A 25727-nucleotide genomic window follows, 5' to 3' on the forward strand; every position below is an offset into this window, starting at 1 on the left:
ACTGGAACAATAATTTTTCCAGCACATGGAAAATGCTGGAGGAACTCAGATCGGGCAGCATCCATGTTAGTCCATTTTAGTGCAAAGTGTTCATCGAATTGCTAAACAGCAGTGATAAGCTTTACATCTGAGGTACTGCCAGACAAGGAGTCTCAAACTCTGTATGAGTTAACGAGCTCGGAAGACTGCAATTCAAGTGTCTGAACTCAATTTTCTTGCTGATTCTCCAATGAACGCAGATGAAATATTAAATCAAATGACCATCTGCTTGTTAAATGAATTTTAAAGAAACTGTTTTGAAAAAGTGAGGAGTGATTCTCGACCATGAGATATAGATTTTCCTGCATCATTTCTCCCTGATCACAGGCAGCAATGTATATTTATTCTTTGAGACTCAGGACCGGCAGGTAACACTGCTGCTAGGAACACTAGTTAGATGAGGGGAGTGACGTGTAGGCAGAATAGAGACACAGATACGAGCAACAAGGTTGATTCATGAGGAAAAAAATTGAAATTAAATTTTACCATTGCTTCAACAATGGCCACAAAGATAATCAAAGGGAAAACACAAGTGCGAAAAATATTAATGAGAATGTCAAGTATAAACATTAATTTTATATAAGTTGGGATGTTCAGTGCATAAATCATCAATATGCATTAGCTGGGTACTCAGCCTGATTCAGATTTGGAGAAATCTCATGTCTTATGAAGATCTTTTGAGCAAACGAGGGTTTTTTGTTCCAGAGCAAAGGAGAATGAGTTGACATGATAGAAGTGTACAAAATGATGAGTCATAGATTGAGTGGACGGCTGGAGACTTTTTCCCAAGGTGAAAATGGCTAATATGGGGGGCATGATTATAAAGTGATTGGAGGAAAGAATGGGGGGGGTGAAATAAATGTAATTTTTTTTCCACAAAGAGTGGTGAGTGCATGGAATGCCCTGTCAGGTGTGGGGGTAGAGGCAGATACATTAGGACCATTTAAGAACATATTAGATAGGCACATGGATGATATAAAAATAGAGGACTATGTTAGAGGGAAGAGTTAGATTGATCTTAGAGTGGGTTAAAGAGTCAGTGCAACATCTTGGGCCAAAGGGCCTGTACTGTGCTATACCTGTAATGTTCTATGTTCTAAGCTTCAAATCTTTGTGAGAAGAGAGGAGAGCTGGGATTTATGGTATACATCATATTGGACATCGTCTGGGCATTGATTTCCTCAAGAATCTTAGAATCATATAGGATGGAAAGAGACTAAGCAACACACACAAACTGCTGGAGGAACTCAGCAGGCCAGGCAGCATCCATGGAAAAGAGTACAGTCAAAGTTTTGGCCTGAAACATTGACTGTACACATGAAATGAATGGTAACATCACATTTGCCTTCCTCACCACAGACTCAACCTTCAGGTTAACCTTCAGGGAATTCTGCACAAGCCTCCCAAATCCCTTTCTGCCTCACTTTTTTGTACTTTTTCCTTCACTTAAAAATCATCAGCCCTTTCATTTCTTCTACCAAAGTGCATGACCATACACTTCCCAACACTGTATTCCACCTGCCATTTCTTTGCCCATTTTCCTAACCTTTCTAAATCCTTCTGTAGCCTCTCTACTTCCTCTAAACTATCTGCCCCTACACCTAAGATCAGGGGCCCAAAACTGCTCACAATCCTCCAAGTGAAGACTGTCCAGTGCTTTATAAAGTCTCACCATTATTACCAGTACATCCTTGCTTTTATATTCTAGCGCTCTTGAAATGAATGTTAACATCACATTTGCCTTCCTCGCCACAGACTGAACCTGCAAATTAACCTTTATGGAATCCTGAACAAGTACTCTTAAGTCCCTTTGCACCTTAGTTTTTTCTATTTTCTCTCCATTTAGAAAATAGTTAACACTTTCATTTCTTCTACAAAAGTGCATGGCCATGTACTTCCCGACACCGTATTCGACCTGCCGATTCTTCACCCATCTCCAAATCTGTCTAGGTTCTTCTATAGCCTCCCTGCTTCCTCAGCACTACCTGCCCCTATCTTCATATTGTGAGCAAACCTGGCTACAAAACCATCAATTCCATCATCCAGATCATTGACATATAACATAAAAATCTCCCTGTGGATCACCACTAGTCAACAGCCAACCAGAAAATGTCCCCATTATTCCCACTCTTTGCTTCCTGCTGGTGTGCCATCAGATTTGATGGCACTTGACAGGGTAAATGCTCCAGAAGTGGTCACTCTGATGAGCGAATTTGAAACAGGATCAACTAATTAAATGCAGATTTGGTGGAATTTGTTATATCACAGGGTCGCGAACCTTTTGAACACTCTACTCCAGAGAGCTTTGTCGCTGAGTTATGAATTAATTCTTGAGATGGAGTTGTTCTTTATGTGGAGAATTAACAGTGTGAACCAATACTGGAAGCATAAACTCTGTTCTTCTCGGCACAGTGCTAAAGCTTAACATAAAGTCTGTTAAACCTGTACATTTGGAGTGGTGCAGCGTAATGATATTACAACACCATTGACCCTGGTTCAATTCCTTTGCCTTCTATACAGAGTCTGTACGTTCACCATGTGACCATGTGGGTTTCCTCTCACATTCCAAAGATATACGGGTTAGTAGTTAATTGTTCACACGGGTGTAATGAAAGGAACAGCGCCTATTGCTGCATTGTATATCTAAACAAAAAAATAAGTTGTTGGCGAGACCACAGAGGAATACCACATGTATTTGTCGCCTTGCACAAGGGGTTCAGAGAAGGTCACTCAGTTATTTCTTGTGTTGAGGGAGTTGTCTTTTGAAACAACCTTGAAACGAGGTCGGGCAGTTCTCACTGGTATTGACTGAAATGTAAGATTCCAGGGAGCTTCAGTGGGTGGTTGAAATGGTGAACGCATGTTTCTCTACACCTTTCACGATTCTCCCATTACATTCTCCCTCTGAATACATCCTCCTGCCTTGTTGTCCCTCTATAAATAAATTAATAGAAGTAAACAACATGAGAAGATGCATAGATTGAGTGGACAGCCAGACACTTCTTCCCAGGGCTAAATGGCTAATGCCAGGGGTGTTAAGATGATTGGAGGGAGGTGTAGTGGGGTGGTCAGTGTTCTTTTTTTACCCCACTCAGAGCTGTGGGTGCGTGGAATACCCTTCCAGGATTGGTGGTAAAGGAAGATACTTCAGGGGTATTTAAGAAATTCTTAAAATAGATTTATGGATGATAGAAAATTGGAGGGCTATGTTGGAGGAAAGGGTTAGATTCATCTTAAGGTAGGTTAAAGGGTTGTTACAATGCTGTCGATCAAAGGGCCTGTACTTTGCTGTAGTGTTCTATGTTGTAGAAAAATAAAGTGGCCACTAAATGTAAATTCATGGCCTTTTTCCGCTGTAGCCAATTCACTTCACAATTCGACATCTTGTGCATTCAGAGATCACATTTCTTCCCCATTTTAATGTTTGGTCTGAACAACAACTAAACCTCTTTACCCTATCTGCATGCTGTTTTGTATTGAGATGGTTCACTGATTAGATATTTGCAATAACGAGCAGGTGTACAGCTGTTCCAAATAAAATGGCCACTTGAGTGCATGTTCTATAATTACCATGCACTTCTGCAGATTAAATTCCATTTGCTGCACTTCCAACTACACTATAAGACCATAAGATACAGAAGCAGAATTAGGCCATTTGGCCCATCGAGTCTGCTCTGTCATTTCATCAGGGCTGATCTAATTTTCCTCTCATGTCCAATCTCCTGACTTCTTCCTGTATCCCTTCATACCCTGACCAATCAGGAATCTATTAGCCTCTGCTTTAAAAATACTGAAAGACTTGGCATCCATAGCTGCCTGTGGCAATGAATTCCATAGATTCACCACTCTTTAGCTAAAGAAATTCCTCTCCATCCCCATTCTAAAAGGACGCCACTCTATTCTGATGCTGTGTCCTCTGGTATTAGTCTCTCCACACCCACTCTTTCAAGGTCTTTCGACATTTGATAGTTTTCATTGAGATTACCTTTCATTTTCTGAATTCTTGTGAATGCAAGTCCAGAGCCATCGGATGCTCTTCTATGATAAGCCATTCAATCCTGGAATCACTTTTGTGAACCTCTTTTGAACCCTCTCCAGTTTCAGCACATCCTTTCTTAGATAGGGGGCCCAAACCTGCTCACAATACTCCAAGTGAGGCCTCACCAGTGCTTTATAAAGTTTCAACATTTACATCCTTGCTTTTATATTCTAGTCCTCTTGAAATGAATGCTAACATCCCATTTGCCTTCCCCACCACAAACTCAACCTGCAAATTAACCTTTATGGACTCCTGCACAAGGTCTCCTCTTGCACCTCAGAGTTTTGTATTTTCTCTCCATTTAGAAAATAGTCAATGCTTTCATTTCTTCTACCAAAATGCAAGACCACACACTTCCTAATACTCTATTCCATCTGCCATTTCTTTGCCCATCCTCCTAGTCTGTCGAAGTCCTTTTGTAGCCTCTCTACTTCCTCAAAAATACCTGCCCCTCACCTATCTTCTTATAGCCTGCAAGTTTTGCAACTAAGTCATCAATTCCATCATCCAAATTATTAACATATAACGTAAAAATAATTAGTCCCATCACAGAGCCTGGTGGAACACCACTAGTCACCGGCAACCAGCCAGAAAAGTCTCTCTTTATTCCCACTCTTAGCCTCCTGCCCATCAGCCACCACTTTATCCATGCCAGAATCTCTTCTGCAATCCATAGCTTGTTAAGCAGCTTCATGTGCGGCACCTTGTGAAAGGTCTTCTGAAAAACCAAGTACACAAAATCAACCAATTCTCCTTTCTCTATCCTGCTTTTTGCTTCTTTAAACAATTCCAACAGATTTATTGGCAAGATTTTCCTTTAAGGAATCCATGCTGAATATGGCCTATTTTATCATGTGCCTCCAAGAATCCTGGAACCTTAGGATTAATAGAGTCCAACATATTCCCAACCACTGAGTTCAGAGTAACTGGCCTACAGTTTCCTTTCTTCTGCCTCTCTCCCTTCTTGAAGAGTGGAGTAACATCTGCAGTTTTCCAGTCCTCCGGAACCATTCCAGAATCTCGTGATTCTTGAGAGATCATTACTAATGTCTCCACAGTCTCTTCAGCCACCTCTTTCAGGACTCTGGGGTGTACACCATCTGGTCCAGATGACTGATCTACCTTCAGACCTTTCAATTTCCCAAGAACCTTCTCTCTAGCTTTGGCAACTTCACATACTTCATGTTCCCTGACACCTGGAATTTCCACCATACTGCTAGTGTCTTCCACAGTGAAGACTGATGCAAAAAACTTATTCAGTTTGTCTGCTATTTCATTGTCTCCCATTACTACCTCTCCAGCATTTTCCAGTGGTCCCATATCCATTCTCACCTCTCTTTTACACTTTATGTATCTGAAGAAACTTTTGGTATACTCTTTAATATTATTGACTAGCTTACTGACGTATTCCATCCTTACCTTCTTAATGACTTTTTTTACACCAAAATTACTAATCAGGGTAACAATTTCTGCAGCATTTACCCTGTCAAACCCATCAAAACTGACGGCAGACTGGCAGAAAGCAAAGAGGGGGAATAACGGGGGCCCTTTCTGGTTGGCTGCTGGTGACTAGTGGTGTTCCACAGGAAATTTTTCATGCTATATATCAATGATCTGGATGCCATAATTGATGGCTTTGTAACCAGTTTTGCAAATGATAGGAAGACAGGTGTGAGGGCAGGTAGTGCTGAGGAAGCAGGGAGGCTATAGAAGAACCTGGACAGATTAGGAGATGGGTGAAGAATCGGCAGATGGAATACAGTGTAGAGAACTGTATGGTTATGCACAAATGAATAAATGAATAAAGAAACTGGAGGTGCAAATGGACTTGGGAGCAATCTTTTTAGACAATATTAATATCGGTGGAGGGGCAGGTGGTTTTGAGGAAGTAGAGAGGCTACTGAAAGACTGAGACAGATTAGGAGAATGGGAAAAGAAATGGCAGGTGGGATACAGTGTTGGGAAGTATGTGGCCGTGCCCTTTGGTAGAAGAAATGAAAGGGTTGATTATTTTCTAAGTGGAGAGAAAATACAAAACGTTGAGATGCAAAGGGACTTGGTACTCATTGTACAGCATTCCCCAAAGGTTAATTTGCAACTTGAGTGTGCTGAGGAGGGCAAATGCGATGTTAGCATCATTTCAAGAGAACTACCGGTAGAATATAAAAGCAAGGATCAAATATTGAGACTTTATAAAGAAGTGCTGAGGTCTCACTTGGAGTATTGTGAGCATTTTTGGCCCCTTACTTTAGAAAGGATGTGCTGAAACTGGAGAGGGTTCAAAGGAGATTTATAAAAATGATTCCAGGATTGAATGGTTTGTCATATAAAGAGTGTTTGATGGCTCTGGGCCTGTATTCACTACAATTCAGAAGAATGAGGGGTAACCTCATTGAAACCTATCAAATATTGAAAGGCCTTGATAGAGTGGATGTGGAGGGGTTGTTTCCTACGATGGAAGAGTTTAAGTCCAGAGGAGACAGCCTCAGAATAGAGGGGACCTCCTTTTAGAATGGAGATGAGCAGGAATTTCTTTAGCCAGAGAGTGTGAATCTGTGGAATTCTTTGCTACAGATACACCATCTGTATGTTCCTGTCATATAACAAATTTTTCCTCGCAGTCAACCACACCGATAATATTTTTCACATATCTTCATTTTATCATTCCTCCAATAGCAGGAGTGTCTACGATCAGAGAGCACAGTCTCGGAATCCAAGGACCTCCTTTTAGAAAACAGATGGGGAGGAATTTCTTCAGCCAGAGGGTGGTGAATCTGTGGAATTCAATGCCATAGACAGCTGTGGAGGCCAAGTCATTGAGTATACTTAAAGCAGAGGTTGCTAGGTTCCTGATTTGTAAGGGTGTCAAAGGTTACAGGGAAAAGGTCGGAGAATAGACTTGATAGGGATGATAAATCAGTCATGAAGGAATGGCAGAGCAGACTAAATGGGCCAAATAGCCTAATCCTATGTCTTATGCTGTTATGGTTTGTATGCTTAATTTTCTCCCAATCACTGTGGTTGACTCTCTACCACGTTGACATCACTCCCTCTTATGAAGGCAGGCATAAGTATTCTTTAGAAACATTAGCCACATACTCTGCCTCCACTCAAAAATGACCTTTACTTGGCCTTATTCATTTTACAATTATATAATCTTGTTCTTTTTGTCGAGATATAAGACATATAGATATTCTTTGATGTAATTGTTAGTAGTGTTTCCTACCCACTTGGTTTCCATAATGTCTTTTTAAAATTTCACTCCCACAGTTTCTAAACTCTTTTCTGCTCTCTGCTGTACTGAGCTCTAACACTTTCTCTATCCCAACCATGCACAATAATAATAACTTTATTTATATAGCACCTTACATTAAGATATAGGCTCCATTGTAAAGATAAATCAATATAGTCATTAAAATATAAGACTAAATTAAAAATCATACTTAAAAAGAACCATTATATAGAATAAAATGTAGTTGAATTCACCAAATTATAGAAATGTAATAACATCAAGGGTAGATATACATCTCTACCAAAGGACGTGTGGGGCAGTCCTTCCTTCTGCTAGCTTGTAGGTCACCCTTAGAGAAGGTGTAACACCTGTTTAGACCCCTCCCTTCCAAATCAGTGTCAGTGAGGCCATGGGAGCAGGTGAATGGTCGTATGAGCATCTGGCGCAGATCACAGTTGCTGGTTTTGCGACCGCTGATACCAGGCAGACAGTCTCTGAAGAATATTGATAAAGGCTGGGGGTGGGGGGAGTCACCCATCTTGTACAGTTTGTGAAGACACTGCCCAGAAGGCAATGGAAAACTATTTATGTAGAAAAATGCGCAAAGAACAATCGTGGTCATGGAAAGACCATGATCACACATGGCATATGACATGGCACATAACAAAGAAACGAACGATAAGTTGGTCAAATTAAAAAAAGTAGGTGTTCAGAAGTGATTTGAAGAGTTCCACAGTACTAGCCCAACCAATATTTGCAGATCCATGATTATGATCAGGGATGAACGGTGATAGACACTCCAAAATATACAGAGGAACTAGATTATTCCGACCCTTATATATAGTTAAAAATATTTAAAATTTGATCTGAAAGTACACAGTCGGCTGTGTAATGATGCCAAAACCAGTGAAATGTGCTCAGATTCTCTTTTTTTTTGGTGCAAAATGCAGCTTATGATCATAGACTTTGAGGTTTGTAACATTTCCTTTCTCAAACTAGTTTATCCTGTTTTTCTTTCTGCTATTGAGACTGATTTACCTCCAAGTACTTGTTTCTTAACTCAACTTCTTCTTCATTTAGTTAAGAAAAATGGCTTGATCTCAATTCAGATCTTCATTTATTTTATTTGACTTTTTTTTAACATAACTTCATGAAATCTAACTGAATTATGATCACTACAGTACAAGTGTTATCCTTTGATACTCCCTCTCCTGATCTCCTTGGAACCAAACCAATATGGTTCCACCTACCCAACCAACGTCTCCTACTGGGCTTGCTAAATGCTGGCTATAAGATTCCCCCTGAATGGAGTTTAGAAATTTTGTGTCCTCTATACCTCTTGCACTATCGTTCATTTGTTATGAGTTATGATGTAAGACATGAGCAATCTTAGTCTTTCCATGACCATGATTGTTCTTGGCAAATTTTTTTTGCCAAGAAATGGTTTGCCATTGTCTTCTTCTGGGCATTATTTTCATGAGACAGGTAACCCCAGCCATTATCAATAATCTTCAGAGATTGTCTGCTTGGTGTCAATGGTTGCATCAACAGTGCATGTGATTTGCACTGGCTGCTCATACGACCATCCACCACTTGCTCCCATGGCTTTACATGACCCTGATCAGTGTGGGGGGGGGGGGAAGCAGGTGCTACAGGCTAGGGGAAGGAAGGAACACCTGACACTTCCTTTGGCAGAGACGCAGCTTCACCCTCTGCCCAGCACTCACTTTACCACAATTAATGTTAGAGCAACACACACAAAATGCTGGAGGAACTCAGCAGGCCAGGCAGCATCTATCGAAAAAAGCACACTCGATATTTTCAGCCGAAACCCTTCAGCAGGCCTTAATATTAGAGTATTGCTTTTGAGATATAAGTTCACCCACCTGCCCTCCTATATCCCTTGAGTTGTCTGGATACCCTTAGTATACTCCCATCAGTCTGATTGACTTCTGGTACACTGGCATTCATTAGTCAGGGCTCTGAGTATAGAAGTTGCCATGATGCAGTTATTAAAGACATCGGTGAGGATGCATTTGGAATATTATACAGCATAGAACATAGAAATCTACAGCACATTATAGGCCCTTCGGCCCACAACATTGTGCCGACCATGTAACCTAACCTATAGACTGCCTACAATTGCCTAGTGCATAGCCCTCTATTTTTCTAAGCTCCATGTACCTATCTGAGAGGTTCTTCAAAGACCCCATCCTATTCACCACCACCACTGCCGCCAGCAGTGCATTCCACACACCCACCACTCTCTGTGTGAAAAACTTCCTGACATCCCCTTGGTACCAAGTTCACTGAACCTATTCTCATAAGGTATGCCCTCCAATCCAGGTAACATCCTTGTAAATCTCCTCTGCGCTCTCTCTGTAGTATCCACATCCTTCCTGTAGTGAGATGATCAGAACTGAACACAGTACTCCAAGTGGGGTCTGACCAAGGTCTTATATAGCTGTAACATTACCTTACAGTTCTTGAACTCAACCCCACGGTTGATGAATGCCAACACACCATACGCCTTCTCAACAACACTCAACCTGCGCAGCAGCTTTGAGTGTCCTATGGACATGGACTCCAAGATCTCACTGATCCTCCACACCACCAAGAGTCTTACCATTAATACTATATTCTGTCTTCAAGTTTGACTCACCAAAATGAACTACTTGTGCAATTATGTGGAGTTTTGAACATCCTGCTGTAGGAAAGATGTCACTGAGCTGGAAAGGATACTGAGAAGATTTAAAAGGAAATGACTAGAATTTGAGGGACTGAGTTATAAAGAAAGATTGAGCAGTTCGGGATGATTTTCATTGGAGCAAAGGAGAAGGAATCTTGAAGGGTCTCGGCCCAAAATTTCGACTGCTTATTCCTTTCCATTGATGCTGCCTGACCTGCTGAGTTCCTCCAGCATTTATTGTGTATTACTGTGAACCTTTCAGCAGTGTATAAAATTTTGGGGGGCATTAATAGGGTGAATGCACCTTAGTGAGTTTAAGGATTGGGGAAACAAGAACTAGAGAGAAGAGGAGAGAGAGCTATTAAGAACTTAGGGGCAACGTTTCCATCCGGAAGGTGGTCCATATCTGGAATGAGCTGCCAGAGGAAGTGATTGAGGCAGGTTCATTAACAACATTTAAAAGGTACTTGGATAGGTGCACGGATAGGATAGCTTTCGAGGCATATGGGCCAAATGTGGGGAAATGGGACTTGTTCAGATGCGCATCTTGGCTAGCATGGGTCCGTTGGGCTGAAGGACCTGCTCCTGTGTCTTTTTCCCTTCTTTAGTTTAACCCATGAAGGAAAATTTGATGATCTATCATTCCCTTTCACCATAGGATTGTTTCAATAACCAACGTTACTCCACCTCCCTATGACTGAAAGCTGACTTCCAGTAAGATGACAGCGTGCTGGGACGCAGCAGCTTCTATGGGGTCAAGACCCTACGGGACATTAAGAATTTAAAGTCCTGCAGCTCTACTCCATTAGCGAGTCACTTGCTGGCAGAGAAACTGAAGCAGCTGGAGTTGGTGCTGACCATGGTGCTGCCAGCTTCAGAGAGGTGTCAGCACATGAAGGAGGCGTACAGTCTAACAGTCTTTGTCGCCTTTTTTCTGGTTGCAAGATGCTGTTGGACATCGGTGGTGTGGAAGGCTGCAAGTCTAATTCACTGGTTTATGGGTGGACGGTGAGGGCGGAGGGTGCGTGAGCTGCTTGGACTCGGTCATAGCGAGAACTAGACCGGGGGAGGCGAAGGAGTCAGGCACTCCACTGGACTGCTCGCGGCAGTGTGGTGCACTTTCCAAGTTGGAGTCAGTGCTGCCCCCAGTGTTCACTTGGCAGAAAATAAACTGCAAAGTGTTGGACTGCAGACTACTGCAAAATTCATGGACTCAGGGTCGTGCTCTATATATTATTTTGTATGACTGTATTTTAATGCTTTTTATATATGCTTGCTGTTGTATATGTGCCTTACACCATGTATGACTGTTTGGACTGTTCCTTGTGCTTTGGCCCAGAGTAATGCTGTTTCATTTGACTATATCATGGGTATTCACGAATGGTTGAATGAAAGTTGAACTTGAACTTGAAAGCCTCAAGAAGGCCAAGAACGCAGCAACAGTGATCAAACCCAACATCCAGGCCATGCCATCTTCTCACAGCTGCCATTGGACAAGAGGTACAGAAACCTGAAGGCCTTCACCACCACGTTCAGGAACAGCTACTTTCCCACAGCCGTCACATTCTTGAAGCGACCAGCACTACCTTTCTCCAACCTCAACAATGGAACATCATGAGAAACCTCAGCTACTTGGAGGAGATGGCAGCCGATCCTGAGTTACCTGCCTCCACGTGCAAACACGTTTCTGAAAAATCACTTGGCCATTACCTTGAGTAGCTTGGCATGCAGCAGCAGCGTGTAGGCCGCCTCTGTGAAGTTCTCATAGCTGATGTGCAGATCCCGAAGCTTATATAGGTACCTGTGAATGATGGAAGCAGACAGGAGAGGGAACAGTCAGAAGGTATTGTAGGAAGTCATGTTACCTTGGTTCCCTGAATGAATGAGGAACTGCTAAACGTTGGACCATTAATGTTTGGATCCATCCCATCCCTTATCTTAAATACACTCTTGATCTCTCAGTCTATCTTGTACTTTATTTTTCTATCTACATTGCACTTTCACGGTAACCATCACCGCCCAGTCTCCAGCCAGCTAACAGGACTCATCGGAAGCTCATTCCAGTCTCATCACCTGCAGCATATTTAACCACATCTCTCATCCACAGTCTGGGTTCACTCATCGAACCAGCTGGCCTCAACCAGTTGTTCCTAGCCTTCACTCTCCCTGCCTAAAGTTTACCTTGTTGCCTGTCGTGATTTGTTTTTGCTCTCTCTTGTTTTGTGACCACTCGTATCTTGCTATTTTGCCATTTATTATTAAAGTTATTGTCCGCAGCTGAATTGTCTCCATTGATCTGCTGTTGGGTCAAGCCTCCTCTAGACTCCTTGAGGGCAAATGCAACTAAATCACTACATTCTTCCTTTAAACTATCTTGACAAAGATTAAAGATTTACAAGTACATTGAAACAAAAGGTGAATTGTGTCATTTGTGTGAACACAGTATGAGGATGTTTTGGGGGCAGCCCACAAATGTTGCTCTATATATGTGTAAATACACACACACACACACACACATACTGTATACACCTGCTTATTATTACAAGTACCTAATCAACCAATCATGTGGCAGAAACTCAATGCATAAAAGTACACTGACATGGTCAAGAGATTTGGTTGTTGTTTAGACCAAACCAAACATCAGAATGGGAAAAAAAAATATGACCTAAGCATCAGTGGTTAAGAAGGCATACTGTGCATTGGCCTTCATCAATCATGAGATTGAGTTTAGAAGCTGAGAGGTAATGTAGCAGCTATATAGGACCCTGGTCAGACCCCATTTGGAGTACTGTGCTCAGTTCTGGTGGCCTCACTTTAGGAAGGACGTGGAAACCATAGAAAGGGTGCAGAGGAGATTTACGAGGATGTTGCCTGGACTGGGGAGCATGACTTATGCGAGTAGGTTGAGTGAACTTGCCCTTTTTTCCTCAGAGCGACAGAGGATGAGAGGTGACCTGATAGAGGTGTATAAGATGACGAGAGGCATTGATCATGTGAATAGTCAGAGGCTTTTTTCCAGGGCTGAAATGGCCAGCATGAGAGGGCACAGTTTTAAGGTGCTTGGAAGTAGGTACAGAGGAGATGTCAGAGGTAAGTTTTTTATGCAGAGAGTGGTGAGTGCATGGAATGAGCTGCTGGTGACTGTGATGGAGGCGGATATGATAGAGTCTTTTAAGTGACTCCTGGACACGTACATGGAGCTCAGAAAAATAGAGGGCTATGGGTAACCCTAGGTAATTTCTAAGGTAAGGACATGTTAGGCACAGCTTTGCGGGCTGAAGGACCTGTACTGCACTGTAGGATCTTTATGTTTCTATGTTTCTTATTGACGCTGGAATATTGACACAGGAGCCTGATGGTTAAAGGGTAATAACCGTTCCTGATCACACGTTACAACAGTGGTGTGTAGAAGCAGATGTCTGAAGGCACGACAAGTCAAACCTTGACATGGATGGGCTATAGCAGCAGAAGACCATGCACATAATCTCAGTGGCCACTAGTACTAATAAAGTGGCCAGTGAGTGTAGTACTGAAGGTCTGTGGCCAAAGAGTCAGTAAGCTGCACAGCACAGAAATGGGTCCTTCAACTCACCTTGTCTACGTCAATCATCTTCCCTCATCCCATTGGCCACATGAGTCTGTGTCCTTGTAGGCCTTGTAGGCCTTTCAAAACTCCTTTCTCTCCCCTGAGATCAATTCTGACAGAGAGGCACATGAGGTAGCAGATACTAGAGTCTGAAGCAACAAACAATCTGCTGGGTTGAGCAGTGACACTTGATGGCTGCCCAGTTCAATCCTCACTGATTTTATTCAATGCAAAACGACACACTTCAATGTGCATGTGACAAATAGAGCTAATCTTTGTACTTTTCCCCGGGGAAATCAAATCTAAGAAGCAGAGGCTATCTATTAAATATATTTATATTTAAATATATTTTAATATATTAAGTATATTTAAGATTATAATTAATAAGATTATAGTTAGATATATTTTTTACTTTTTATTGAGATACAGTGTGGAATAGGCCCTCCACGCTATTTAGCAATCCGCCGATTTAATCCTAGCCTAATCATGGGACAATTTACAAAGACCAATTCACCTACCAACCAGCACACCTTTGGAATGTGGAGGAGACTGGAGCACCCTGAGGAAACCCATGCGGTCACGGAGAGAATGCATCAACTCCTTACAGGCAGTGGTGGGAACTGAACGTGCGTCAGCTGTACTGTAAAATGTTGTGCTCACAACTATGCTATCATGCTGCCCCATAGCTATGGGGAATAGGCAAATAGGTGGAGTTGAGTCCACGGCTAGATCAGCGATGATCTTATTGAATTATTACTATCATTTCTTTTGTATTTGCACAGTTTGTCCTCTGTTGCACATTGGTTGTTTTGTCAGTCTTTGTTTGCCGTCTTTCATTGATTCCATTGTATTTCTTTGCTTTACTGACTGAGAATGCCTGCAAGAAAATGCATCTCAGCACAGTATATGGCAATAACTTTACATTGTACTTTGAGCTCTGCATGGCGGAGCAGCTTTGATGGGCCAGATGGCCAACTACAGCTCCCATTTCTTATGGTCTTGTAGTCCTAGATCCTTACTCTCCCAATAACCAAAACCCTCACCCTGAATAAGCGGTGACTTCCACCAAGGTTTTCCAGTAGAGTGTTAAAAGTTGCATCGACGGTATACTGTGTATAAACATGAAGGAGTGTAGAAAGGGTGAATGCACCTCGTGCTTTTCACAGGGAAGGGGAAAACTAAACACATGAAGTAGCAGATATCCAGCCGGGGAATTACTGCCCAGTCGGCCTATTTCTCAAACTTTGTTTTTGTTAAATTTTGAACCAATGAGCCTGTGCAACTCAATTACACCCATGTATTCGATTAACCTACTACCGTGTACGTCTTCGGAATGTGGGAGGAAACCCGAGTACTTGGGGGAGAACATATAAACTCCTTGCAGACAGAACCTGAGTTGCAGGCTTTGCAACGGTGTTAAGCTGAATGCTACGCTACCGAGACACCCATCTACCACCCAACTCAATCCCCAACAGTTCTTCTCTGGAATGACCACAGTAGGAGAAGAAAGTAGCTCACCGCCATCTTGTCGAAGACAATTAAGAATTTGCAATAAAAGCTGCCATTGTTAGTGTTGGTCAGATCCCAAAAAATGAACAAGTAAACACAAAAGCTGCAATAATTGTCACGACAAGTGGCATTCTGCTAAAACAAGTGACAGATTTCCCAGAATGTCCTTGGTAAATGTGTGCAGGTCCTCATTAACATGATAAAATCCTTTAGATGGCACAATATGAATTCTAATTCTCTGACAACGCATACATTTCAATTATTGACCTGCTGTAGTCAGCAAACAGAATCACAGAGTGACTTTCCCCTGTTAATTGTTTGTTCTGACAGTCAACATGAATAATCAGTCAATTTTCTGTGAGTAGATGTTTAACATGGTTGCTGTTTCTAATGAAATTAAAACCACAGTGATGTTGACTATGATTAAAAACAAGGCTCCAGGAGTTTAGTTGATGGCAGCTCTCTGTTTCCTGAGGATCTCGTTTGCTCTTTTACTCATTCATGTGACAAGCATTTATTGTGTAATTATAGTCACACTTGAACCAAGTAGCACTCCAGGTCACTTGGGAGGCCAGATCAGAAACAACCCTGAGGCTTTGACTGCATCTGAGATTCTGCAAATGCTGGTAATGTTCAGCAACCCATACAAAAGCTGAAGGAATCTGGCATGCCAGGCAGCATCTATGGATGGGATAAAGTCCATAAGACCACAAGGTATAGGAGCAGAATATCAGCCATTGAGTCTGCTCTGCCATTTCATCATGGCTGATCAATTTTCCCTCTCAGCCCCTATCTCCTGCCTTCTCCCCATATCCCCTCATGCTCTGACCAATCAAGAATCTATCAACCTCAGCCTTTAATGTACGTTTGTACATAGAACTTGGCCTCCACAGCTGCCTGTAGCTACAAATCCCACAGATCCACCACTCTCTGGCTAAAGAAATTCCTCCTCATCTCCATTCTAAAAGGGAGCCCTCTATTCTGAGGCTGTGTCCTCTGATCTTGGGCTTGCCCACATCCTTTCCACATCAATTCTTTCACCACTAATAGGTTTCAATGAGGTCACCCCCATTCACAGTTGGTGTCTTAGGCCAAGACCTTTCATCAGGACATGATCAAGGACCTCTCTGCCCCAGACACCCTCTGTGCTCCCCTCTCCCTCAAGTCAGGCAGAAGATCAGAAATGCTATTTGCTAAGGCAAATTATGTGCCACGCATTGGCTGGTATGTTAACACTATAATCTACACTTTGTTTTCTTTGGAATTCAACCCAGATAAGTGTGAGGTGGTTTACTTTGGTAGGTCAAATATGATGGCAGAATATAGCAATAATGGCAAGACTCTTGACAGTGTGGAGGATCAGAGGGGCTTGGGGTCCGAGTCCATAGGACACTCAAAGCTGCTACGCAGGTTGACTCTGTGGTTAAGAAGGCATATGGTATACTGGCCTTCATTAACTGTGGGATTGAGTTCAAGAGCCGAGAGGTAATGTTGCAGTTATATAGGACCCTGGTCAGACCCCACTTGGAGTATTGTGCTCAGTTCTGGTCACCTCACTACAGGAAGGACATGGAAACCATAGAAAGGGTGCAGAGGAGATTTACAGGGTTGTTGTCTGGACTGGGGAGCATGCCTTATGAGAATGGGTTGAGTGAACTTGGCCTTTTCTCCTTGAAGCAATGGAGGATGAGAGGTGACCTGATAGAGGTATATAAGATAATGAGAGGCATTGATCATGTAGATAGTCAGAGGCTTTTTCCCAGGGCTGAAATGGCTAGCATGAGAGGGCATAGTTTTAAGGTGCTTGGAAGTAGAGGTTTTGTCAGGGGTAAGTTTTTTATGCAGACAGTGGTGAGTGCGTGGAATGGGCTGCCAGCGGCGGTGGTGGAGGCGGAAACAATAGGGTCTTTTAAGAGACTCCTGGATGGATACATGGAGCTTAGAAAAATAGAGGGCTTTGAGTAAACCTAGATAGTTCTAAGGTAGGGACATGTTCGGTTCAGCTTTGTGGGCCGAAGGGCCTGTATTATGCTGGGTTTTCTATGTTTCTATATTTTCTTATGGAAGCACAGCAGTTAGCATAATACTTCACAATTCCAGTGATCAGTGATTGCTGTTCAATTCCTGCCACTGCCTGTAAGGAGTCTGTACGTTCACTGGGTGACTGCGTGGTTTTCCTTGGGGTGCTCCGGTTTCTTCCCATAGTCCAAATACGTACAAATTAGGATTAGTAAATTGCAGGCATCACAAGCGGGGCAACATTTGCGTACTGCACCCCCGCCCCCAGCATGTTTGTACTGTGTTAATTGTTGACACAAACAATGTAATTCACTGTATGTTTCAACATACATGTGACAATAAACCTTATCTTTGACCTTTTTTTTACGTATTAATGCAATTATAAATGGCACTATATATTTGGCTGGCATGCAAAAGTTTTAATTTGTATCCAGGTACACTTGTCAACAATGAAACAATACCATAAAACAAAAGAGCAGAATTAGGCCATTTGGCCCACCACTATCATTCCACCATGAATGATTTAGTATCCCTTTCAAACCTGTTCTCCTGCTTTCTCACTGTAACCTGGACGCCCTGACTAATCAACAACCTACCAACCACTTTTTAAACATACTCAATGACTTGGCCTCCACAATCATCTGCGGCAATGAGTTCCACAGATTCACCACCCTCAGGCTAAAGAAATTCCTCCTCATCTCTGCTCTAAAGGGATGTCCTTCTGTTCTGAGGCTGTGCCCTCTGGTCCTAGACTCACCCACTATAGGAAACATATTCTTCACATCCATTCTGCCGAGGCCTTTCAATTTTAGATAGGTTTCAATGAGATCCCCCCTCCTGCTTCTAAACACCACTGAGTACAAATCCAAAGGATCCTCGAATGCTAAGAGAGACTGGGCTTGTACATGCTGGAATTAAGGAGATTGAGAGGGGATCTGATTGCAACATATAAGATTATTAAGGGATTGGACAAGATAGAGGCAGGAAATATGTTCCAGATGCTGGGAGAGTCCAGTACCAGAGGGCATGGTTTGAGAATAAGGGGTAGGTCATTTAGGACAGAGTTAAGGAAAAACTTCTTCTCCCAGAGAGCTGTGGGGGTCTGGAATGAACTGCCTCAGAAGGCAGTGGAGGCCAATTCTCTGGATGCTTTCAAGAAGGAGCTAGATAGGTATCTTATGGATAGGGGAATCAAGGGATATGGGGACAAAGCAGGAACCGGGTATTGATAGTAGATGATCAGCCATGATCTCAAGATGGCGGTGCAGGCTCGAAGGGCCGAATGGTCTACTTCTGCACCTATTGTCTATTGTCTAAATGGACGCCCGATGGGTGATCACAGGTACTGTACAGGGATTGTGCAATCGGCTGCACTATCATGCCTTACGTACATTGTACCACTTGTCAAAAAAATGTGTGAAATGAACTGTGAACTATCGAGCAACAAAATGCAAATCATGAATGCAAATTGAGCACTCCTTGCTCATTACGATGCTACTCATGTGACACTGAACAGTCCCCCTTCTCCTCCTCCCAGCTGAAATCCTGTAGCATCAGGTCTTCCAAGTGTACGGTTACGGCCCAAGTGCAGAGACACTGTAGACTGTGAACAGTTTAACAACTTTTAGATGGGCAGACTTAAAGTGAAAACAATAAATACTAGGCCAACAGGGCTGTTAAATAAAACTTTCAAACTGAAAGCTAATGCTTACACTGTGGATTGGAAACAGTAACTTAATACTAAATGAATACCACTCCATTGCAATCGAAGTGGTAGACTTCAATCCTGGATAACCTTGGCCTCAGTTCATCACACAGTGGGGTAAATCACCGTGAAGCCTGTGGATGTGGAGCACGTAGTGGCTGGAGCAGTCTCACAGCCTCAGTGCCGCGGAAAGCGATGAGCGCACATTGCGGAATTGGTCCGGCCTTCGCCTTCTGTCCTGACACCCTGCACATCCAGCATTTAAATCAGCCAAACACCAGGTTGCGCCCCACGCACTAGGATCTGAACCACGCCGCAGTGATAGACTCTAGGCCTGTACCCCACCGCCCAGCCTGAGGCAGTTCTCCACCTTTCCAAATCAGCTCGGTACCAATACAGTATTCACTCTTTGAATGAAAATGGACAAACATTGAATTAACTGCTCAACTGAGTCCGAAGAAGAATTCCTTAAGCACAGCATACATCTGTATCACACAGCAAGGAATGGTACTCTGCAGCTCAAACTGAAGGGCCTCCATGCAAATTACAAAACAACTTCTTCCCACGCGTTGACAAAGAAGTGGGGATTACCGTCTTAGTGAAACATTGTGTGAGTAAATCCCCAAGAACGTCTCAGGAATTAGACACCTAAACAGGAATATCTAGCTGTAGATGTGAAAGGAAATTATCGTTGATAATGTTCACAAACCATCTGGTGTTCAGGGTGAAGATCCTGCCTCGTTATACTCTGCAGGAAAAGCCTGCCAACACATTCGACAGTTTGAGAAGTGATAAACCCCTTAGAACGTGGGAGGTAGGCCAGCCATCTCCAGTCATCCGGCAGGTCTGTACAGCCATCTCAGAGGATTCCTCACCCCAATCCAACTGGAAGTGCAGGAGATTCCTTGATCTACTGAGGCTTTGGAGAGGGTGCAGAAGAGGTTTACCAGCATGTTGCCTGATGTAGAGTGCATGTGCTTTAACGAGAGGGTTGACAAACTTGGATTGTTTTCTCTGAAATGGAGGAGGCTGAGGTGAGCCCTAATAGAGGTTTATAAGATTATGAGAGACAGACAGTATCTTTTCCCAAGGATTAAAATATCTAATACCAGGGGCCATACATCTGAGGTGAGAGGGCATAATTTTCAAGGAAATACGAGGAGCAAGTGTTTTTACACAGAGATGTGGAACATGTTGGCATCAAAGGCCTACTGAAGTTTGGAGTGTGAGTATAAAAAGAGGTTAAGCTGTATTTTCCTTGGCAGCTCGGGTGCCAAGGGTGTGAGTGTCGGTGTCAGAGCCCTGTGGAAGTCAGAAGAGAGAGGATAAAAGGAGCAGATCTGGGCAAGGTCAGTCTTTTTGCATCACACAGGTGCAGAAAGTGTCAGCATCAAAGGATTAAACTCAGTTGCAAATAAAAGGAGGGTAGGCTCAAAACGGAGCAGCTATTGAGGGGTGTGTAAATAGGTGTAGGCCACTGTTAAGAAGAGGTAAATATTCTTTTTTTGTATAGTCAGGAAGGAATACTCCTCCTGTCAGATGTGGGAATTCAGGATACCTGACGGTTTCGCTGATGACTACATCTCAAACTTCAGCACCTGACTGAGTGGGTCAAGGAGTTGGACATACTCAGGATCATTCGGGAGGCTGAAGAGATTATAGATGACACCTTTGAAGAGGCAGTCACACCCAGAGTATAGGATTTGGACAGTCGCTGGGTGACCACCAGGAGAAGTAAGGGGATTAAGAAGCCAGTGCAGGGTTTACCCTGTGGCCATTCCCCTCAGCAACAAGTGTGCCCACTGGGTACCGCTGGGGGTTGATGATCCACACGATGGCAGCAGCGGCAGTCAGGCTGGTGGCGTTGTGGCCGGCTCTGAGGCTCAACAGGGAAGAGTAAACTCAGGCAGAGCGGTAGTTATAGGGGGCACGATAGTGAGGGAGACAGAAAGGAGATTCTATGGCCACAACAGAGACACCAGGATGGTGTGTTGCCTTCTGGGTGCCTGGGTCCACAACGTATTGGAGCGACTGCAGGACATTCTTAAGGGGGAAGGGGAACAGCCAGGGGTCATGGTGCACATTGGCACCGATGACACAGGCAGCAGAAAAGTGGAAGAGTTCCTATGAATTGAATTGAATTGAATTTCGGTTTATTTTTTACTGCAATGCAGTTAAAAAATGAGACAACGTTCCTCCAGAATGATCTCACAAAAGCACACGACAAAACAGACTACACCAGAAAATCCACATAACGTTTGGCAATCCCCAAATCCAGAGTCCGGAGAGGCTGCTGCGTATTAATATCGCGCCACCATCTTAGCGCATTCCCCGGAAAGCAGCTCTGAACCCACCAGACAAAACAAGACTACCCAGACACACTAAGTCAGGAGACCAACTCTAGCACCCAACAAACCAAAAACTAAAGCTACAAGACCTACACAAAACCACATAGTTACATATAGTTATAGTTAACATATAGTTACAACAGTGCAAACAATACCATAATTGATTAAAAAAACAGACCATGGGCACAGTAAAAATAGTCCAAAGATGTTAAAAGACTATAAGTTTGAAAGAAACCACTACACAGTTTCCACAAGTCCTCAGGGTCCCGATAGACTTGTCAACCCACGCAGGCGGTATGCAGTGAGTATACAGAGTTAGGAAAGAGTTTGAAGAGATGCACCTTCAAGGTTGTGATCTCCAGATTACTCCCGGTGCCATAGGTTAGTGCAGGTAGGAATGAGGTGATAGCACGGATGAATGCGTGGCTGAGGAGATGGTCAGGGGACATGGTTTCAAGTTCCTGGATCATTAGAACCTCTTCTGGGGAAGAAATGACTTGTACAAGAGGGACAAGTTACAGCTGAATGGGAGGGGAACAAATATTCTGTCCAGGAGGTTTGCTGATGCTGCTCAGGAGAGTTTAAAATAGTTTTGCAGGGGGCTGGGAACCAAAGCACCCGGACAATAAGGGAAGCAGAAGCTAGGTGTTGTGGAGAGAGTATTGAAAGGCAAAATTGAAATAGCAGGTATGATGGGTCAGGTAGTTTGAAGTGTGTGTATATTAATGCTGGGAGCATTATGGGAAAGGATGATGAAACAAGAGCATGGATCAGGACGGGGAACTATGATGTTGTAGCCATTATTGAAACTTGGTTAAGAGAGGGGCACGAATGGGCGATTAACGTACTAGGTTTTCAAAGCTTTAGAAAAGATCGAGGAGGTAAAAGGTGGTGAGTGGGGGTGGAATTGCACTACTAACCAGGGACAATATCACAGCTGCACTCAGGGGAGACATAATGGAAGTGTCAGACACTGAGTCCATTTGGGTGGGAAGGGTACAATCACACTGATGGCATTGTACTGCAGACTCTCAATAATCACCAGGACATTGAGGAACAGATATGTAATCAAATGAAGGAAATGTGTAAAAATTATAGGATTAATGTCAGGGGGGATTCCAACATCCTGAATATAAACTGGTTCCTTCTTAGTGTAAATGGCTTAGATGGGGATGAACTTGTTAAGTGTATCCAGGAAGGTTTCTTAAAGCAATATATGGATGCTCCAGCAAGTGGATGGGCTGTACTGGACCTGTTGTTGGGTAATGAGCCTGGCCAGGAGGCTGAACTTTCAGTGGGTGAACAGTTAGGAAACGGTGACCACAACTCCTATCTTTCAGGATAGCTATAGATAAGGATAGGTATGGCCCTTGTGGGAGAATTTTAAATTGGAGCAGGGCAAATTACAAGGGCATTAGGCAGGAGTTAAGAAGCGTTAAGTGGGAACACTTTTTTTCTGGCAAGTCCACATCAGACATGTGGAGGGTGTTTAAAGATCAATTGCACAGAGTACAGGAAAGATATGTTTCTGTTAGAAGGAAGGACAGGGATGGAAAGATAAAGGAACCTTGGATGTCCAGAGAGGTGACGAATTTAGTCAAGAAGAAGAAGGAAGGTACATGAAGTTTTGGAAGTTAGGATCAAATGAAGTGCATGAGGAGTATAAAGAAGCCAGAAAAAAACTCATGAAGGAAACTAGGAAAGCCAGGAGGGCTTGGGAAGTCCTTGGCAAGTAGGATTAAAGTGAACTCCAAGGCATCCTATACATACATCAAGAGCAAGAGGATATCTATGGAGAGGGAGGGAGCACTCAACGGTAAAGGGGGGAACATCTGCTTGGACGCAGAGAATGTGAGTGAGGTACATATCAAGTACTCTGCTTCAGTATTTACCAAGGAAAAAGATATAGCGGAGCAGGAACTCAGTGCTGAGTGTATAAACACACTGGGGCATTTCAAGGTTGAGGAGGAGGAAGTGTTGAAACTCCATTGGAGTATTAAGGTGGATAAGTCCCCAGACCCTGTGTGCTTTACACCAGGTTATTGAAGGATGCAAGAGACGAGATTCTTGGGACTTTGATCAGTACCTTCGTGTCCTATCTAGCCACAAGCGAGTTCCTGGAACACTGTACCTCTCTTTAAGAAGGGAACAAGGGGAAATCCTGGGAACTATTGACCGGTGAGTCTCACGTCAGTTGCAGGGAAATTGCTGGAGAGAATGCTTAGGGATAGGATATATGAGCGTTCGGAAACCCAAGGTCTAATTAGGGAGAGCCAGCATGGCTTTGTGCATGGCAGGACATGCCTGCCCAGCTTGTCAGAATTTTTTGGTAAGCTGATGAGAGAGATTGAGGGTAGGGCAGTGGCTGTTGTCTACATGGACTTTAGTAAGGGGTTTGACAAAGTCCCTCATGGGAGGCTAATCCAGAAGATTAAGGTGCATGGGGTCTGCGGCGAATTGGCTGTTTGGATTCAGAACTGGCTTGCCCATGGAAAGCAGAGGGTAGTGGTTGAAGGGACTTATTTGAGCTGGAGGCTGAGGGGTGATCTGATAGAGGTTTACAAGATTATGAGAGGCATAGGTAGAGTGGACAGAAATGTCAGGGCTGAAATGTCTAATACCAGAGGGTATGTATTGAAGGTGAGAGGGAGTGGGTTGAAGGGGGATGTGAGGGTCAAGTTGTTTTTTAATTCAGAGACTGGTGGGTGCTTGAAGTGCGCTCCCTGGTATGGTGGTAGCGACAAATACATTAAAGGCTCTTAAAAGACGTTTGGCAGGGCACGTGGATGTAAAGAAGATGGAGGGATATGGACATAGTGTAGGTAGGAGGGATCAATGTTTGGGTGTTTTGGATTTTCTTTTTAGTTGGTTCAGCACAACATTGTGGGCTGAATGGCCTGTTCCTGTGCTGTACTCTTCTAAGAGTACTGGGTGCCTGGAATGCACTGCCCAGGGTGGTGGCAGACGCAGATTCACTAGAGACTTTAACAGACTTTTCTAAAGGAAAGTGGAAGGATATGGACATTCTGTGGGCCGAAAAGATTAGTTTAGTTGGACATTTGATTACCAATTTAATTGATTCATCACAACATTGTGGGCTGAAGGGTCTTTTCCTGTGCTGTACTGTTTTATGTTCTATATTGAAAGGCCTAGATAGAGTGGACATGGAAAGGATGTTTCCAATAATGGGAGTGTCTATGAATAGAAGGGAGAATACAAAGACCAGAGGTAATGAGGAATTTCTTTAGCCAGAGGGAGGTGAATCTGTGGAATTCATTGCCAAAGATGGCTGTGGAGGCCAAGTCATTGGGTATATTTAAAGCAGAGGTTCATAGATTTTTGATTAGTCAGGCTATCAAAAGTTATGGGAAAAGGCAGGAGAATAGGGTTGAGAGGCATAATAAATCAGCCATGATGGAAGGGTGGAAAGATTCGATGGGCTGAATGGCCAAATTCTGCTCTTGTGTCTTATTTTCTTATCATGGAACCAAGTCCTTTGGCCCATACTGATCAAGATGTCCATCTAAACAGATCCTATTTAAAATTAGAGGAAAATAATTTTAACAAAGATGAAGGTCTTGCTCTAAGTAAAACTGGAATTCAATTGTAAACGAGGTGGAAATCAGATTAGATGAGGACTAACCAATCATGAGGGACAGACTACGGGGGTATAAATACCACCAGGCTAAACATGCCCAGGCATCATCCCTGAAGAAATTGGCAGAGTGTGTCAACAAAATGTTGGTTCCAATTGATATTAGTACCCGGCTGGAAGCCCAAGAAAAATATATTCATCATATACAGCAGGAAAGCACAAGATTCTAATTCAGACCCTATTTGCCAACATTTAATCTACATCTCTCTAAACCTTTCTCATCTATGTACAGTACTTGACTAAGTATGTAAAGTATGGCTCCTTATTTTAGAAAGGATATACTGACATTGGAGAGGGTTCAGAGAAAATTCACGAGAATAATTCCAGGAATGAAAGGATTACCATTTAAGGAACATCTAGCAGCTCTTGGGCTGTATTCCTTGGAATTCAGGAGAATGGGGGTGGGGGGAATCTCACAGAAACATTCCAAATGTTAAAAGGCCTGAACAGATTAGAAATGGCAAATCCCCTACCATTTCCCATGGTAGGGGATTCCAGGACAAGAGGGCATGACTTCAGAATTGAAAGACATCCTTTTAGAACTGAGATGCAGAGAAATTATTTTAGTCAGAGGGTGGTAAATCTGTGGAATTTGTTGCCACGAGCGGCTGTGGACACCGAGTCATTGGGTGCATTTAAAACAGAGACAGATAGGTTCTTGATTAGCCAGGGCATCAAGGGGTTTGGGGAGAAGGCAGGGGAGTGGGGATGACTGGAAGAATTGGATCAGCCCATGATTGAATGGTGGAGCAGACTCGATGGGCTGAATGGCCTACTTCTGCTCCTATATCTTATGGTCTTAAGTGTCTTAATGCTGCCTCAACAACTTCCTCTGGTAGCTCATTCCATATAACCATGTTGCACCAAGCGACACCTGGTGTGAAAAGGTTCCGATTGGCTACAGGA

General features: G+C 43.2%; 1 protein-coding gene across 1 annotated transcript in view; it reads right to left on the bottom strand.

Moving 5' to 3' along the window:
- The window catches only part of LOC140726138 (dedicator of cytokinesis protein 2-like), a 1234790-nt gene that overhangs the window by 114430 nt on the left and 1094633 nt on the right, over positions 1–25727 (bottom strand). The window contains exon 37 of the mRNA XM_073042110.1: positions 11710–11800. Within this exon, the coding sequence (XP_072898211.1) occupies positions 11710–11800 (91 nt within the window). The remainder of the gene's footprint in view (positions 1–11709; positions 11801–25727) is intronic.

This window comes from Hemitrygon akajei, chromosome 4 (assembly GCF_048418815.1).
Source record: "Hemitrygon akajei chromosome 4, sHemAka1.3, whole genome shotgun sequence".
Taxonomy (NCBI): Eukaryota; Metazoa; Chordata; class Chondrichthyes; order Myliobatiformes; family Dasyatidae; genus Hemitrygon; species Hemitrygon akajei.